General features: G+C 45.7%; 1 protein-coding gene across 1 annotated transcript in view; it reads left to right on the top strand.

The window, feature by feature from the left end:
• The window catches only part of LOC147669895 (proteasome assembly chaperone 4-like), an 82,185-nt gene extending 66,461 nt beyond the window's left edge, over window positions 1–15,724 (top strand). Inside the window, exon 3 of the mRNA XM_086948162.1 lies at window positions 15,515–15,724. Coding sequence (XP_086804288.1) covers window positions 15,515–15,636 — 122 coding nt within the window. The 3' untranslated portion in view covers window positions 15,637–15,724. The remainder of the gene's footprint in view (window positions 1–15,514) is intronic.
• Window positions 15,725–19,251: the final 3,527 nt, after the last annotated feature.

The raw sequence follows: 19,251 nt of genomic DNA, 5'->3' as shown, positions 1-19,251 counted from the left end.
TTACGTAGGAGTATATTGCTAATGCCTGCGCTTGGGAACCTTTAATCTATGTTTCTAGTGCGGAGGGCAAAAGAAAACTGCAAAAAGTCAGAAAGACTTTCTATGGTTTGTTCATGAGATTTAAGATTTTATTGAATGGGTTGGAATTTTTGGCCAAAACGTTCCTTTTTAGGTCGAGCCTAGACGTGCAAGCAATGCGAAGGATTGCTTGCTGTCTGCTCGACAACTATTGTTGCCCGTTTCTGGGAATGTAGACACGAGTCGGACGCGCACTTTTCCAGTGTCAGTTTTGTCTGCGGGAGCGCGCTGCTGGCAGCTTGCTGTGTGTTCAGTGTCAGTTTCGCTTTCGCTGTGGAGCCTGGGCTTTCCAAGGCTGCCTTTGAATTAGCACGCTCACTTATTTGCTGACATGCTCCGACTGAAGAGCTACGTTTAAATTAAAGGTCGACAACAGCCGCAAATGAAGTCAGCATTTTATGAAGCTAGAACGCGTGCTGCTGAAGAAGTATGCCATACCCAGTTGGCGCCATGCAAATGTAAAGCACTTTGGCACTAGCTGCCTAAGAAGTTTAGGTTTGTGTATTGTATTCTGAAGCCGGCGCAATGCAAAAGTAGACATCGGTTGTCTTTTAAAAGGTGGTGTCGTTCAAAAGGTGTGTTTTTTTGAGCCAGTTACTCGGGGGGGGGGGGGAGTTTGCAGGACGCTTTAAAACAGCGTGATGTCGAAGAGCTGCTGAAGACTGTGATCTTTTGTAAGTTAGCCACAATCAGGTGTCACACAGTATTTTAGTGGCACCTTTATTATGTAAGAGCTGTTCTAAAAGTGGCAGAGATACTTCTAAAGCTAACTTGCCGCCGCCATGTCTGCTTGCGCAAATGTGGCGTCATGCAAAAAGGTGTTGTGCTTTTCTTTTTTTACTTCGTACGAGTGTTAACAGTCACTGTGCTACATATGTAAAGTTTAACATTACAGCATGTAATATAACAAAAGCAATACTACTAAATTAAGAATACCCACTGAACGCACAACGTGCCCTTAAGCTCCAAGGAGTGCATGTAAGTGCGTGTGTATACATGTGTGTGTGCGCGTGTGTGTGCGTGCGTGTTTTTTAAGCTCCAGCAAGTGCGTGTGAGTGCGTGTGTGTACGTGTGTGTGTGCGCGTGTGTGTGTGCGTGCGTGTTTGTGTGTGCATGTATAAATTGTGCAGAGTTTCAGGAACTGTTTATATTCTTGTTTATTACTTTGCGTGTGTGTGCGTGCGTACGTGTGAGTGCGTGTGTGTACGTGTGTGTGTGTGCGTTTGTGTTTGTGTGTGCATGTATAAATTGTGTAGAGTGGTGCAGCTATCACAGTCTAAGAAAAGAGCTAGCACCACCGCTTACAAGGGCACAAGCTTTTCATTAGGTGTTGTATCTAACACTCTACGAGGGGCATGTTTGTGTGTCATCTGTTTCTGCTATCGCAAGAATGATGCTACTAGACTGGCGTTGCACCGAACTGCAGTGTGCCAAGCTGTGAGCATGTACATGGCATACCTCTAGTCACCTACGATCAGATGGCGGCCAGCCTGTACTTTTTCAGTGCTGAAAAAATAGTGCCCTTGGACCGTACGTTGCTTCATATTTAAAGCAACTTCATATAGGGTGAAGTATAATTTGTCCTTCTCGTTATTCTCTATAGCGGGAGATTGCGTTTGTATTGAGCTGCTGCAAAACTGCAAATATAGAAAGCTATTTAGCCTTTTTAGCAGTGGGACTTTCCGAGTTACTACCTCCATATCCTCATCAGAAATATGCTGAAATGATACTCTGCTTATTTACTATATTTTCCCTATAATTTTTTCATTTTATAGATAGAGGCATCTAGCTACTGTTTCAGCTTGTTCTAATCATGTGCTAGCTTGCCACTACGTAGAGGAGATACAGCTTTAAAGAGTGTGCACATTTTGTGCATCTACAGCGAAACATGTTTTATTTAGAATGTCAAACAACACGTGCAACTAACTTGCCGCTGCCATGTCTGCTTCGCCAAATGTAGCGTCATGCAAAAAAGTGTTGTGCCAAAAGTGGAGTCTACTTCGCGTCTGCTTCGCAAAATGTGGCGTCATGCAAAGGATTGTTGTGCCAAATGTGGCATCATGCAGGTACGATTGCAGACAGTCACTAAAGTGTGTGTTTTTGTAAATATGGCATGTGAAATAGGCTTGGCAGTCACAAAAGCGCTTACTATGGGAAGGACCTCGTCCAAGTGGTGCTAAAGTTAAGAAGTTGAAGTTACATTGACCGAGTGTAACACAAGCTTTTCATTAGGTGTTGTATCTGAGCACTGTACGAGGGGCATGTTTGTGTGTCATCTGTTTCTGCTGAAGCAAGATTGATGCTACTAGACTGGCGTTGCACCAAACTGCAGTGTGCCCAAACTGTGAGCATGTACATGGCATACTTCTAGTCACCTAAAATCAGATGGCGGACGGCCCGTACTCTTTTCAGTTCTACAAAAATAATGCCCCTGGCCCATACGTTGCTTCATATTTAAAGCAACCTCATAAGGTGAAGTATAATTTGTCCTTCTCATTATTCTCTATGGCGAGAGATTACGTAAGTCAGCCTCTCACACACAGCCACACTCACGCATGCGCACATACACAGCCACACGCATGCACACACACACACTGCATACACACACACACACCCCCCCCTTAAACAGACACACGCGCACATAGACAGACACACGTACACACGTACACACAGACACACGCGCGCACCCCCCCCACCCCCACTCACCGGGCTCTTTCCGCGTGTCCCTCGGCAGCCAGCATTCAGCATGCAGGGTTCCAGGACGTTCTCCCGGCAGTTCCTTCCTGTTTCTTTGCAGGCCCCGCCCACGTCCCAACAAAGGCTGCCTGATTTCCGCTATGCATAACGGGTAGCATTAGCACTCCATGGCATCTTAGACGCATAGAGGGTAGCATTAGCACCTCTTGTTCGCCGGAAATAGCCGAAGTGGGCCGAGGTCTCGAAAGTTGCCGAAGTGTGTGTGTGGGGGCGGGCGGCCATGTTGGGGAGGCAGGGAGGTGGCCGTGGTACTAACAAGAGCGGCAGCAACGGGGGTCACAGCGGCATAGTAGTTCCGGGTGTATACACCTCTTTTGTGCTGTGACGGTCGAAGGGGAGACTGACACCTGTCAGACGTGGAGGGCAAGCACAGGAAGTGGTGTGTGCTCAGGCTGCAGGGCAGTGCACGAGCCTGGTTGCGTGCCAGCTTTATTACAAATGTCACAAAAAGATGTTAATATTTCTGTTCTTGGATTTTAGTCACAATAAAATACACTGAACATAATCTTCACAAAAGTCATTTACAAAAGTTTAAGCCATTGCCATTATAAATTACAATAACTTTTATTTAAGTATTCAATATTTAAAACAATTAAAAGCCATTGTTATTTGTAATATCAATACATCTAAGTCACGTAAATACAACACATATTGCAGTACAAATGCTATAGGTGTCACGTTTGCAAAAGTTAAAACTATTGGCATTGTAAATGACAAAGCTATTCATTTAGCTATTTTCAAAACCAACACATAAATAAAAAAAAATTTAATTTACAATACCAATAGCTCAAACTTTCCTAATGCAAGACCTATTGCATTGCAAATGCTTTTTTTCTAAGCCTTGGAGGCCATTTTCTATGAATATAGACTAGTTGTATTTTAAGATGCTCTTCATTTGATTTCCAGATGTGAGATCCTTTCCTGAGTGCAGTTATACCGTAATGGCACAGGTAGTATTTTTACACCTTCAGGTAATGCTAGTTAGCAGCCAATTGATTACAAAGTTAATCTGAAAATATTAGGAATTGATCCGCCCCTTCAGTGTATTCTGAGAAGAAACTGATATGAGTCAAAGCCATTGTTGAGTGAGACCTAAAACAGAAGTAAACTAGTTTTTCCCCCCACTTCAACGTTGAAACAAGTATTTACAATGCAATGGTCTCGGCATTGTTAAAGTTAGAGCTATTGGCATTGCTCATGACATTATTTTTATTTATGTTTTTGTTTTTAAAGCATAAATAAATGGCTTTGCCATTTACAATGCCAATAGCTTAATCGCTCGCAAATGCGAGACCTATTGCATTTGCACCCACACAGAGCCACACACACAAAGCCACCCACCCACACACACACATACAGAACACATACAGAGCCACCCACACATAGTCATTCACACAGAGCCACCCACACACACACAGAGCCACCTACACAGAGCCACACACACACCTCTCTGCCCAGTAACGCCCTAGGGAACAGAGGCACGAAAAACCGGATCACAAGCAGGGCACAGAGCCACAAAAACCGGATCACAAGTAGGGCACAGAGGCACAAAAACCGGATCACAAGCAGGGCACCGAGGCACAAAAACCGGATCACAAGCAGGGCACAGAGGCACAGAGGCACAAAAACCGGATCACAAGCAAGCACAAGCAACGAGGGGGGGGGGGGCAGGACAGCAAGCACAAGCATGCAAGAAGGGTCAAATTAGCATGCAAGAAGTTTTGCAAGTGCTTAAAAACACGAGCACCGCTTAACACAAAGCGACTACAACAATCATGTATACTTAAGACTGTAAAAATACAAAACCAGGAGTATTGCTTTAGACTGATGTTTAACTTTGTGATAAAAGTAACAGGTAACCACAGGTAAACAAAATTACCATCGAGCACACTGGTAGGACCATAAATACTGCAGTGTCAACTTTCATATGCAAGTATTCAGGGAGAGAAGTGAGATGGTACCACTCGCTAAGAGAAGAGCCTGCTGGGAATTAATAGACAGAAGGAACATGGTGTATTATGATGAATACCAGATAAAAGGAATAAGATGAACAGGTGCAGAAAGTTCTCGAATTACTGAGTTATGTGGTCGCCGTGGATGAAGGATTGCTCAATAGTAGCGCCTGTTACAGTTTAGACCAAAGTGTGAATGGATGCCAGAATCTGTCACCCATTTTAGCCATAGCTATGCAAAATGTATGAAACTGACAAATTTGCCATTTGTACAAGTTTATCCGATAGCCACTTTTAAATCTGTCCTCGGTAAATAACCAGTCACGTAAGGAAAAACTAGTAGGATTATGACAACAAGCCTTAACTTCAACACTTTCAAATCGAGCAATAAGTGATGCGCTAAAGAAAAGATTTCAAAGTAAGAGGAGGGTAAGAACAACCAGGATGTTAGCAATATGTTAAACCTGAGGCGCAAGAGCAGTTAGAATTAAATAGTCTGAACCCAAAGTCCTTCAGCGAACAGTCTTACAAGGTGCCCTCAAATTTCTAATGGAAACATTAGGAAATTCAAATTCTGAAAAATGTTAAGAAATTCATTTCAGATAGTTTACAGCTCTGTAATATCAATGCTGGATTCATGATTTTATATTCATTACATATGTCTACAGTTTCACTTCAACATTAGCATTGAAAGATAAGCCACTATAAGAAAACAAGCAACGGGGGGGCAGGGGAGCAAGCACAAGCAACGGAGGACAGCAAGCACGAGCAACGAGGGGGGAGCAGGACAGCAAGCACAAGCAACAAGGGGGCAATGCAGCAAGCACAAGCAACGGGAGCAAGCACAAGCAATGAGGGGGCAGGACAGCAAGCACAAGCAATGAGGGGGCAGGACAGCAAGCACAAGCAACAGGGGGATAGCAAGCACGAGCAACGAGGGGGGGCAGGACAGCAAGCACAAGCAACGAGGGGGCAAGACAGCAAGCACAAGCAACGGGGGGCAGGGGAGCAGGCACAAGCAACGAGGGGGGCAGGACAGCAAGCACAAGCAACGGGGGGCAGGGGAGCAAGCACAAGCAACGAGGGGGGCAGGACAGCAAGCTCAAGCAACGGAGGGCAGGGGAGCAAGCACCAGCAACGAGGGGGGGGGCAGGACAGCAAGCACAAGCAACGAGGGGGCAAGACAGCAAGCACAAGCAATGAGGGGGTAGGGGAGCAAGCACGGGCAACGCAGGGGCAGGAGAGCCAGCACAAGCAATGAGGGGGCAGGACAGCAAGCACAAGCAACGGGGGGCAGGGGAGCTAGCACAAGCAACGAGGGGGCAGGACAGCAAGCACAAGCAACGGGGGCAGGGGAGCAAGCACAAGCAACGGAGGACAGCAAGCACAAGCAACGAGGGGGGGCAGGACAGCAAGCACAAGCAACGAGGGGGCAAGACAGCAAGCACAAGCAAGGGGAGCAAGCACGAGCAACGAGGGGGCAGGACAGCAAGCACAAGTAACTGGGGGCAGGGGAGCAAGCACAAGAAACGGAGGACAGCAAGCACAAGCAACAAGGGGGCAAGACAGCAAGCACAAGCAATGGGGGGCAGGGGAGCAAGCACGAGCAACGAGGGGGCAGGACAGCAAGCACGCAACGGGGGGCAGGGGAGCAAGCACGAGCAACGAGGACAGCAAGCACAAGCAACGAGGGGGGGCAGGACAGCAAGCACAAGCAACAAGGGGGGGCAGGGGAGCAAGCACGAGCAACGAGGGGGGGCAGGACAGCAAGCACAAGCAACGAGGGGGGGGCAGGACAGCAAGCACAAGCAACGAGGGGGGGGAGGACAGCAAGCACGAGCAACGAGGGGGCAGGACAGCAAGCACTCACCGGAGGACTCAGCAGCTTCTCGCTTCCGGCGGCGGTCGGGCAGAAATGGCGTCACAAAAGCGGCGCCATTTTCGCATTCGGGGGCGCGGTTTTTGTTGTTGAGTGACGGATGACGTCACGGCGAGAAAGAACTCAAAAAACACGCCCCGAATCCAAAAAAGACGAGGCTTGAACGGAGTGACGCCCCTCTCCTCCAATGGCTGGCTTCCATTTAGAAGAAGAGTGGTGGGTTTAAGCCCTTATACTAAGAGACATTAAATCTCGGACCGAGACTGCGCAAGCGCAGCCTATGGTCCCTCGACCTAAAAAGGGGGCTTTGTCATTGAACAGCTTCCCATTTGCCGTTTATGCTAAAAAGTAATCTGACCAGAGAACTGGAAAACACTGACTCATATGGACATCTACAGCCCTAAAGAAAATTAGACCTAAGTTAAGTGTGACTCTCTGTTGGTCAAATTAAGACATTAGTTAGCAAAGAAACGCTAACAGCTGAGGAGGATTGTGCCAGACCCACCAAACATTAACACCCTCCACCAGAAGTGAGGGGCACCCAAAAGGCACCACCATAGCTTCCTGGGCCAGAAAGGGGCCACGGACACTTGAGGTCAGTAAAAAGCCAAAAAATTGATTGCCTTTACCATTTTCTTATTACTTCACTATACCAAACAGTCTCAGGCAGGAATTCACCATGTTTGTAATTGCTAGAGTGGATGCGATTTTGAATTAATACCTATGAGTAATTAAAAGGCTTGCTCCTGTCTTTGTGGTCCATTTTTTCAAATTATGGCAATCAAAGATGAAGAAATCAGCAGTTACCAATATTTTAGTTAAAAAGAGATAATCTGATGCAAATTCTTAGTTAAGTCTGCAAAGAGGACTGAAACAGTAAGTATTAAGTGACCATTGATAATTGCACAGTTAAATTGTGAGATTGTATTACAGGTGGTGCTGGCGGTTATAAGAGGGGCAAAAACTTCACTGGCAATGTCATAAATCAGTTTGAGTACAGTGTACACCAGTCTGGATGCTGGCATAATCGTTTTTACAATGTATTGACTATCTGATGTTGTATGAAGTTATCCGTCTGTGAGCGTGTTGCTCTTGCACACTGGTATGTGGTGATTTTCTTTGACTTTTAAGAAGCTAAGCACATTTCTATTCTTTCATTTTGTACACAAACCCACGTTGGCTGGTGGCACATGCATGATTATATGGTGTATTGACTTTTTATGATTTGTTTAACAGGTGTACATTTTGATTATATTTACTTCTCGCCTGGACTATGGTAACCTCCTTCTTCTAGGGGCTAGCAAAGAGGTAATTTGCAAATTACAGACTGTCCAGAACGTGGCAGCGCGTCTGTTATGTAATTTACCCTTTCAATCCTCCACCTCCCCCTCTTTGCATAGCCTTCATTGGTTCCGCATTGAGAGTCGCTCTAAATTTAAGGCGCTCTGTTTCACACATAGAATCATCTGGGGTAAGGCACCTCAATATCTAACATCCTTGATTCATCTGTACGTCCCCTCGCGCTCTCTGCGGTCATCCAACCAACACAAACTCCAGATTCCCAGAATTAGGAGAGCCAGAATGGGCGGTCGTTCATTTGCCTTCTTAGCCCCGTCCCTGTGGAACTCTCTTCCTCTTCGAACGGAATCTAACCATCTTACGTTCCACAGGTATCTTAAAACCTGGCTTTTCAATCAATAAATGAGTCAGCAAGCACACTCCCTTTGTCTTTGGTTTAGCGCCGGAAAACCTTCGGGTAGCTGTGCGCTTTATAAGATTAAATATAAATAAATAAAATAAAAATATGATATCAAAACGTAGGCGATTATAAAGGGATTTTTTTTTTTAACAGTTGGTGAACTAACATGCATAGATGTTATTATTACTTTTTGTTTTTAGACTGCATTGCTGTTACTTTCCCAAGGTAATATTTGGATTTGTGAATACTGTCTTTATTTCAGTATACCCCTGATAAAGGGTCTGTGACCCAAATGGATTGGGACTTGTTAAGTTTGTGTTTGGATAGTGGCAATGCCATATATTGTTGAATTTTCAATGTGAAGTTTTTGTTTCTACATCAATGGCATGGATTATTGATAATCATGTGATTACACAAAAAGCAATGGATGATAATTGAGCGATTATGTGATCTTGTGTAGTAATGTGTTGCAGGGGTTTTGACATCGCTATTTTAATATTATAGGTATCTTTACATTGCTCCTTTAAAAACTGTAAGAGCCTTTATTCAGGTTTGTTCTCTGGAACCTTCGATGGTTTAGTGATACTACTCTGGTCAGTTGAGCTGTGGCTGGCGAGAGGAAGATCACTTTTCTTCAGGCTCTAACTAATAAAATGTTGACGGCTGCTAAGGAGTCCCTGGCTTCCTTCACCACATTAAATATCTCCCTAAAGTTTGTGAAAGTGATTGGGGCGTGGCTAACCGCTGAGCATGGCAGCCGCACACTGTCGGAGCTCCTGTGCAGGACCCGCTACAGCCAGCAATTCCTATGAACTCCAGGGGAAAATTCTGATATTTGCTTCCCCTTTCCGCACCTGGACGCTGTGGTCAATATTCGGTCCAAGCAGAGCCCCTACAAACCCTGATTTGACTGAGGAGGCCGTGGACAAATCTTCCGGCGGGCTTTGTAGTTCGACTGGGGGGTGGGGGGTGGCTGGGTGTGGCCTCCCCTTGCCGATCCGATGAATACACTGTGCTGCCGGCCTGAGTGGAGTGGCCCGCAGCGACTGAATGGAGGCCTGCCCACGCCTTACCCTGCCCTTCCTGCTAAAAAGGAGCCCAGACACTAACAGCAGAAGACATCTGCCGGACACACCTGCAATCTGGGCATGCGATCGACTCCCGCTGGGGAGTTCGAGGAGGGCGATGGGCTCGCTAGCACGACCCTGGCGATCTGACTGCCGGCGCTGACTGGGACTCCGTGGAGATGCCTTCTGATCTTGAGGGCAGGCTCCCTCACCTGGTTTCAAACTTGCCCTATCCCCGACTGTGAGGCGAGGACGCGGCTGGGGCCTAACTGCGCCACCATCGAAACTGGGCTGTATCCAGTAGTAGACCCTGATGGAGCACACACGCACCCCGGGACTGTCCTTTCACTACAGTGTGGCTGAAAAAGTGAGCGGGGCCCCCTGGTGGGGTCCTGTTGACCAGAACACTGTTGCTGACTGGGGCCTGGGAGGAGGGGCCCCCTCGCCCTGCAACTGCCCTCGGGCCATCCCTGCCGCCCTGAGACTACCATTCTCCCTGACTGCGCACTAGATTACCGGCGTTGTCTGGGGTTTTGAGTGAGAGCACCCCCTTATCTTGAGGGCAGGCTCCTTTGACTGGTACCAGGCCGGCCCTCTACCCAACTGTGAGACGAGAAACCTACAAGGGCCTAACTGCGCTATCACTGAGCCTGGGCCGCGTCTGGTTTGAGGCCTCGGCTGAGCCCACATGCAAACTTGGCCTGTGTTTCAACTGCAGCGCGGATGAAGAGGTGAGCAGGGAGCCCCCTGGCGCGATCCTGTTGATTGGAGCGCTATTGCTGCCCGAGGATTGAGGAAAGGCGCCTCCTGGTCTTGCAGGTGCCGTTTAGCCACCTACAACGACCCTGAGACTGACATCCTCCCTGACTGCACTCTGATAGTGTAGCAGATGCCCGCTTGCGCCATAATCATTGTGGGATGAGATCTTGTTTCTGTCCTCCGGTGGTGTCATTTCGGGATGCTGTGAGTGGCTGGTGCACCTCTCCTGACATCACCATTTGTCGTCTATACTTATACCAGACTCCCTTTCCATCTACTGCCAATACGCACCTAGGAGTGTTACTGAACTTAGACAGTCAACAAAAAGAGAGAAAGGGATTCGGGCACTCTTGGTCCCCAGTCAATTAGTAAATAAACAAAGGAAGAGTGTCCGTAGAATAAGCGTTCAGAATGATTATAGCACGTGAGATTGAGGCCAGTTGTAAGTGGTCGTATGGAAAGACCAATTTCAAGAAAAAATGCAAGATTTTTTCAGGAAACCCTCACTCACCCTAGTGGTGACATGCTTCATCATCGGGTCCACCGGGAGAGATCGAATACCTCCCAGGTGTGCTGCAAAAGTAGTGAATTTATAAATGTCCAAGGTTGTACCAAAAAATCATTTATTGGTTGGTCAACCTGACATATTAAAAGCTTTCTATGTGTGGGGAAAACTAACCAAATAAAGTATACTGGTGTTTCCCTTTTAAAGAGAGGTCAACATGTTTCTGCCCGTGTTATGTGTGACTTTACAGGGCTTTCTTCAGGACCAGTTTGCGAGTGTCAACCTTGACAGGTCTGGACACGCTAAGGCCCACCCTGCCAAAGGCAGTGAAAGTTAAAAATAGCACTATGTGTGAAAAGGTGCATGAAAATAAAATCATACAAACTTGTAAGTATGGGGTTTTACCTCTATTTCGAGGAACCTAGAAGTTTGTAAACAAATGAACCACGCCCCATAGAACTCAGGAGGGGGGTGGGAGCGAAAATCCAAGAAGTTGGCGGCGCGCAGAGCAGAACGAGCATGGCGACGCACCTATTGTCCCCTTCTTAGAGCAAAGTACTGCCTGGTACTCAATGAATATAAAAGGGACATATTAAAAGCTAAAACTGAGTACTTTTCTGGTAGAATTCTGGCAGCGGAAAATCAATCTAAGGAAATATTCGCCACGGTACACGAGCTCGCTGCCTCCGACAGGGTGATTTCCAAAATTCCTCCGTCTCAATCACTCTGCAATTCCCTCAACTCCTTCTTTATTGAGAAGGTAGCTCTCATTAAGGCCAACATCCCTCCCTCACTCCCGACACCGTCCACTGCTCCCCTGCCCCCCGCTGCTCCACTCCTCACTCAGCTTCCCCTTTTGACACGAGAAACCCTCCTTCCCATACTGGCTCGGGTAAAATCGGGCTCACCCCAGGACATCGGCCGGCTTTTGCCCTGAAAGAGATTTTCTCCAGCTGCTATTCCCCCCCCCACTCACATTAATCAACCACTCCCTTAAAACTGGCATCGTCCCAAACGCCCATAAATCAGCAGTTATCATTCCGATTCTGAAAAAGGCAGGTGCCGATCCATCTCTGCCCGCTAACTATCGTCCCATTTCCCTTCTCCCTTACTTAGCGAAGGTCTCAGAGGCTCATGTCACCGGAACTCTGAGCTCCTTTGTGGAGTCTACCGGCCGCCTTTCCTCTTGTCAGGCAGGCTTTCGCCCGCTGCACTCAACCGAGAAGGTGGTAGTTTCGGTGATGGACAAACTGAGGGAGGGCATTGACATCTGCCTCCCCCAGGCCCTGGTCCTCTTAGATCTGTCCGCCGCGTTCGACACGGTGGATCATGACATCCTGTTGACCCGTGTCGAGGCGGCGGGCATTGGGGGCTCGGCCCATGCCTGGCTCCGGTCCTTTCTAACGGACAGGGAGCAGGCTGTCCATCTGGCCGACTTTGCTGCCCCTCCTCGCAGAGTGACATGCGGCGTTCCCCAGGGCTCCTCTTTGTCTCCCCTGCTATTTAATTTATACATCTCACCCCTTATTTTTTCTTTACAGCAGATGGAGGTCTCGGTGTTCAATTACGCCGATGACCTCCAACTTATTTTTAACCTTTCCCATTCTCCCTCCTCTGCCCAGAATTTCCAGAGGGTGATGCTCTTCATCCAAGATTGGATGAACTGCAACCACCTCAAACTAAATCCCGACAAAACCGAACTGGTTTTGACCGGGAGTGGTTGCAGTCTCTGGTCGCCGTCCTTTTGGCCCGACTCACTTGGTCCCCCTCCCCTCCCGGTTCCTAAGGTTAAAACCCTGGGCATCTTTATCAACTCCCAGCTTTCCCTTCACACGCAGGTTCACTCAGTGGTGTCCTCTTGCTTCTTTTCACTTCGCACTATTCGTAAGGTTTCCCGTTTTTTTTCTGTTCCCGCCCTTAAGCTTATCCTCATGGCCATGGTGCTATCGCGCCTTGACTATGGGAATGTGGTCTACAATGGCGCCCCAGACTACCTGATCCGTCGCCTTCAACAGATCCAAAATCAGGCTGCCCGCCTGATTTACGGGCTCCCTAAATTTCATCATGCCACCCCTCTGCTGCAATCTCTGCACTGGTTACCGGTGAAGGAGAGGGCTCTCTTCAAGCTGGGCTGCATGACTTATCAGGCTAGGTCAGGGACTGCCCCTGTCTTCCTCTGTGACATCATATCACCCTACCTTCCGGCCAGAGAGCTCCGCTCTTCTCACCAGGCCCTTTTGACAATTCCCCGCTTTAGGAAGAAGAGGTCCGGGGGGACAAGATTTGCGGTCCTAGCTCCATCCTTTTGGAACTCTCTCCCTCCTGCCCTTAGAGCTTCTACCTCCTATGCGGAATTCCGCAAACATCTTAAGACCTTCTTGTTCTCCAGATCCCTAGCAGTCTAGCCTCCGTCTTTATGTCCACTGGTTCACCGCTACCTAGCGCCATGAAACCGTCTCGGTATAAGCGCGCTCTACAAATCTGTTAAAATTCAAATTCAAATTCAAATTCATAAGCCAGGTCGTGGACCGAGCTCTTCTGAGTATTTCTAAGAGTTCACCTTTACCTTTGGTGCAACTTAAAAAAGTAATTACATTGAATGGTTGTTCCATCTGCATAGACTAATCAAAGAGAAGCAGTTCCAAAGACAAATGACTTACCAGTTTCTGCAAGTGGCCTGGTTGGTGGAAAATAATGCATTCATAATACATTTTTTTAATTAATGCAATGACATTGATTAAATAAAACCATATAAATATTCTGATGCAATATATTTTATTGCAACCTCTGCAGTAATTCTCACAATCTTTCAAAATGTAGAGATTTAACCTTCATTTAGTTGTTCTTTTTTGTTTTATTTTCATAATGTTTAAATATCTTATTTTGGGAGGGGGTAAAACCCATTAATCCCCTTTTTAGATATATTATGTAGTTTCCATTGCCACTGTGTAGTTATGGTTCTGATGGTGTTTCCACTGGAAATGTATTTTTTTTATCTGCCTATGACTTTTGACACAGTGGACAGATTTGTTCGAAACGTGAAGTCTCCTAACTCAGTCAGCAAGTTTTGTGAAGATCTGCCCTCAGGGAAAAATAAGATAATGGAGGGAGTGGTGAAAAATAAGTAATTTCCCCAATTTTAGCAAGTTATGACTTCGGACCCTGCTAATCATATTAAGTTGTTTTTTTTTTTTACTTGACTGGCTGGATTAGGGCTGAAATATTTTTTCACCATCCTGAAATTCACAAGTTACCTCCAAGTTTTGTCTTGTAAAAAAACCTTTTCAACAGCCATGGAAGGGAGGAGGGAACCCCAAAGTTGACCAGGCCTAGGGCAGTCATGCACACCTAGACACATGAAAAATAAAAAGCATACCTGAGAAAGAATTCCCATAAATGTGACTTGTGAGTCGGTTTTTGGGACTGGATTAGACTGAAGTTCACAACTAGCAAGTCAGGCAGTGTACATAAAATAAAGAGCACAAACAGAGAAAAACACTATAATGAGTATCTGACTTTGCATGGGTGGGAGGAGGTAACACTTTTTTTAGCATATGTATAGAATTGAATAACAAATATTTTATAATGCCAGCACAGGCATTCACACATATACTAATGCTTCATAGAGCTATATAGATATATACTAACATTTATAATAATAGCCCACTCAGATGAATATTAGAATTTGTAGTCATTTTAATTTATTTAAGATTTTTGTAAGTACTTTAAACTCATAATTTGTAATCTTTTTACCCAGTTGTAAATATTATTAGATTACGAAATTAATTATCTTCAGAATTAACTTTCTAAATAAATACATTACATTATTTTAATGTTAAATTAATACTAACTTCAGTTTATAAGCTGAAGCTCCCTCGTCAATCTTCCGCCTCAGCAGCTCTAAAAGTATTACACTGACTGCCAGTTCATAAAAGGGTCCATTTCAAAATTCTCTTATTTAGTTTTAGACTAGAGCATACAGAGCGTTGGGGCTTAAATATTTAGTTGCCAGATTCACCCGTCACATGACCAAATGGACCCGGAGGTCCTCACATGCCAATCTTTTGAAGCCCCCCCCCTTTAGACTCCAAACTTGAGGGGGTTGATCCTTCGCTTTTCTGGATACAATGGCCTGGAATCTTCTTCCCAGTCACCTGAGATTAATTGAATCAGAGGCCATCTTCAGAAAGCAGTTGAAGACATGGCTATTTGGTATCTCTGATTTGCTGTTACTCTCTCTTCCTTTGATCTGCTTGTTGGTGGGTTATTAATCCGTTATGTAGTCAATTCTGCTGCTGCCCAACGCCAGCATGCTCCTCAAAGAGTGTCAGTGCGCTTTATAAGCAACACTTTCGTTTATTTAATTATTCGTACACATTTAATTGACATTGCCTTCATTCATGTTATTCTTATCATCTCATCTCACACAGATATATAATAGTACATGCATTTAAATGTTATTTAAATGACTTACTCTGCTATTTAACTCCTGATGTAAAGGTAGGAAAAAGGACCTGCTATTTAAAAGACTTGTGATGAACTTATTGCAATGTAATGTCTCCAGATGTAAGGATGGCAAAATAAAGGTAGCATTTAGCATATACTAGCAGTGCTTCAAACAGTATCTTGCCAAACCTATCACAATTCGGAAATATATACGTGTCAGCAGAATTATGGTGTTGTAAGATGATCAGGCACCCAGACAGAAAGCAAAGTTAACCCACAATGATGATCTTTCCTGTACTCTTCTAACAGTTACAGTTAGTTGGACTGCAGTAGGATCTAGAATCAAAATGTTTTTTTTATTTTTTCTTTCAGCCAAGAAGACCAAAAAGCAAGTTTTTGTCAGCTACAATCTTCCAAATACAGATGGCAACTTGGCACTGCTCGTAGAAAACAGAATCAAGCAAGAAATGGAGACGTTCCCTGAAAAATTTTGAAGTAGTGTGCAATTTGTCCGTGGATTTAACGGAGCTGTAAATAAAGCTAACTGTATCAACATGTATTTTCGTCAACACACAAAATGCCCAAGGCAATGGATGCATAAACACATTGGAATCATAATATTGTCCTAGAATATTAGCCATGGTGATGGAATGTCTCCTGGACGATTGCCTCTCTGTGCAGTGCTTTTTTTTGAACACTTATAATTCTGGAAGCAGATCCTTTTTTTTTTTTTTAACTATTATCTTCCCTTCCAGTAAGATATGGTCTGAAGTTAATGGAGCAGTGCTTAATTTGTGCCGGTGCTTTCCGGTGCTTAGCACCGGCACTTAATTATCAGGGCCGGGTCTACGTATCTGCTGCACAGTCACACATTGATGTTTTTTAAAATATACTTTTACTATGTATTAAGTGCAGCCGCCGCAGGCCCGCAGCGTGTTTTTCATGTGTACCGAGTGTGAGTCATGGCGTTTAATGTTGCTGCTGTGAGGCTTCTTAACCGCCTGCAGCCCAAGTGAATATTCAGAAATTAAATAATATGTAGACATGGCGGCCACGGGCCGCGTTCCTTCTTAATTCAGTCACTGTAGTGTTAACTGTTGCCACTTGGCGGTGGGCGGGCCTCAGAACACACACATACACTGATTTATTTGGGCGGGCCGCGCTGGAGGCTCCGATGGGGTAGGGGCTGTGCGTGCAGCAAGCGCGGATTTTTTCCACATTTGATTGCCTCGCCCCAGCATGACCACTGCAGCTCCCCACAAGTCAGTCCGGCCGACGCGACACGACAGACAACGACGTTAAGGGCTGATCTGGGCATCCTGTGCAGGCACTGATCAGCAGCCAGCCAGTAGTACAGGGCTGACGGTTTGGTAGCAAGAAGCAGCCCCAGGCGACCTAATCATACTAATTAAAGAAAAGGTAGTGCAACCAGTGTGTGTCCCTGCCGGCTGGCCCACCAGGAGTAACGGTAAGATTAAAAGTTAAGCAGTAATTGTAAGCTAACTAACCCGATTTGGTTTTGGCATGGTGACGGCATATTACTGGAATGTTAGTTGGCTTAGTTTAGCTTGGTCCGGTTGTAAGATCACCGGCAGGGTGGGAGGCAGCTCACTTCTGATGGCTCCACAAGATATGACGATTATTAGGATTATGATGGATATGTGCCTGGCCTATTAGTAGGAGCGGAAGCCGTCAGCCCGCCAGCTGAAGTGGTACAGTTTCATGTATCTGGATATGGCAGGGCGAGGCCTGCCCTGCCGGCGCCTCATTATTGGCCAGCCAGTTCCGGGTAAGGTTTATGTAAAGTTAAAAGGCCAAAGCGAGGCTAGCGTAAAATAAAAAGAGGAGCCAGATGTCATCCATGGGGGGCTCATTTTGATTAGACCGTTTTCTATCTTTCAACTCAAGATAACAATCAGCAGGCCCCGGGTGCATTGGCTCTTACAGAGGGAGTGGATCTGTAGATGGGCGGCGGTGCCGCCGAGTGCTGGACTCCTCGATGCTGCACAGCACACATGCCGTGCCCAATGACTGACCAAGCGTCCAAATTAAAGCCCTCCTCCTATAGTATTAACACACCGGCAACACTCTCTGGTTATTTAAGCCGCAGGTGCCATGCCCCACGCTGCCCAGTAGATGGTTTCTTGCTTCCAGTCGCCTTCTTGTAATATAACAATCTGGGTGCAACTGGAGAGAAGTGCCGATACATCCGCTGAGCTCCCCTTTACAGAACTGGAAAACAGTGTCTATACCCCGCACCCCTCTGGGTGGGGAACTTTACCTTACTGAACCGGGGGACAGACCTAGCTGGCAAGGTTTCAGAATGCTTTGTGGCATTTTCATAACTGAAAAGTGACATTTCAAGGGTTAGGGGAGTGACACTCATGTGCGCATAATTAATGCCCGGTGTAACGGTTTATTGGAAGTCACTCTTACCTGTGCTTACGCAGCTCTTCTTAGTGCACTGCGCAGAGCCAGCATGGCGAAATCGTGCTTTAATTGACACTCTTTTGTGAGCAAAAACAAGCAATAAAGACAAGTGAAACATATACATATTCGAAATTACACTCCATTGAGCAACAAGAAAGTCTAAGAAGTTACTGGACTAAGTGCGCTAACGGGAGGCAGCTAAAAGCTGAGGAGAACTGTCATACTACTTCATGCAGTGGAAGGCATGCCGAAAGTTATGTTATCTGCGTGGTGCCTTTAAGAACCAAGCAGATTACTTCGAAGGGTTAATGGCTAAAGTGCATGAGTGAGGTGAATCAACAAAAAATGTCTGACAGAGTCCCTACAAAAAAAAGTTTGTGCTTCTGGTAGTCGGAAGAAACTACAGTTCCTAGCACGTTAGTAATGAGGCCTAAAAGGAGGGGAATCCGATGTAAATAGTTTGTTTCCCAACATTGGAAAGAAATAATGTATGTAATTATTAACACACACAGTACACACACTCTGGTCGGTGGCAGGCACCTACTTATTAGTCTTGAGTTTTGCAGCACTGCAAGCAGCTTTCTGACGTCGGCGACTCTTCAAGGCAGCAGGCTTACGGCTGGGAGCCACACCTCACCGGCTTATCGCTTTTCCGCCTGCTTTATGTCCAGTCTGATGGGTGTCTTTATTGCGGCCACTATGTGTGTACAGGGTCGCTGTAGCCACAGGGGAGGGGCAGGAAGGGGCATAAAAATGCCTGACCCCACTAAATGCAACTTCGAGGTTGTCAGAGAAGGCTTTCAGACTCAAACTTGCTCTTCCATGCCTATGGGGCCGGTGAGGTCCTCCCAAGGGCTCCAGTCCAAAAAAAGAAAATCAGCAAACAGGGCTCAGTTTTTACACAGATGCCACCTGACTTTTAGCAGTGCCAGTTGAAGATGTGGGTGGAACGTGGAAGTAATAGAATAAGCGGGTGGAGCCAGTGTAGGGAGTGGGTGGAGCCAGAAAAACGTGGGCGTGGCCTCCGACAAACATTAGAGCACCTGCACTTCATATTTTACAAATTAAGCACTGTAATGGAGTTGTAACATTTTTCTGAATTAAATCTCAGTTCTTTCATAACTAACTAGCTTACCCGTTGCGCGTTGCTGCAATCTCAGAAGAAAGGAAATTTAAGGAAACTTGTTATGATAACATTTAATTTACATTGTGTCATTTTTATTGAAACTTATTCATTTTAATATGGAAAACATTTTAAAGTGTTGTTTCAATTCTATTTATTTATTAGAGGGCTTGTGGATACACAGTATTTTTTGTTTTTCCGTCTGGTGCGTACACAAATAAATCAGAAGGTTTTCCGACGCGTGAGCTGGCCACATACAGTTGTCCATGTGAGAAGCGCGGATTCTCCAAATCTAGTCCACACACTTGCAGCGATTATCCTTGTGCTTTGTTGATGGTCATTGCAAAAGCGAGTTGCACCGTAAACTGTAAACGTTCAGTATTGGAAAGATTATGAGGGCCCCAGGGGGCCGATATTTAACCATTTCTTTTTTTTTTTTTTTGCCAGAAACCTTCGCGGTAGTGTACTCAACAAATTAACAATTTTTAATTTTTTTTTATTTTTTGCCAGAAACCTTCGCGGTAGTGTACTCAACAAATTAACAATTTTTAATTTT

This window comes from Lissotriton vulgaris, unplaced genomic scaffold (genome assembly GCF_964263255.1).
Source record: "Lissotriton vulgaris unplaced genomic scaffold, aLisVul1.2 SCAFFOLD_1127, whole genome shotgun sequence".
Classification (NCBI taxonomy): Eukaryota; Metazoa; Chordata; class Amphibia; order Caudata; family Salamandridae; genus Lissotriton; species Lissotriton vulgaris.
This window is presented reverse-complemented; position numbering and strand designations above follow the sequence as displayed.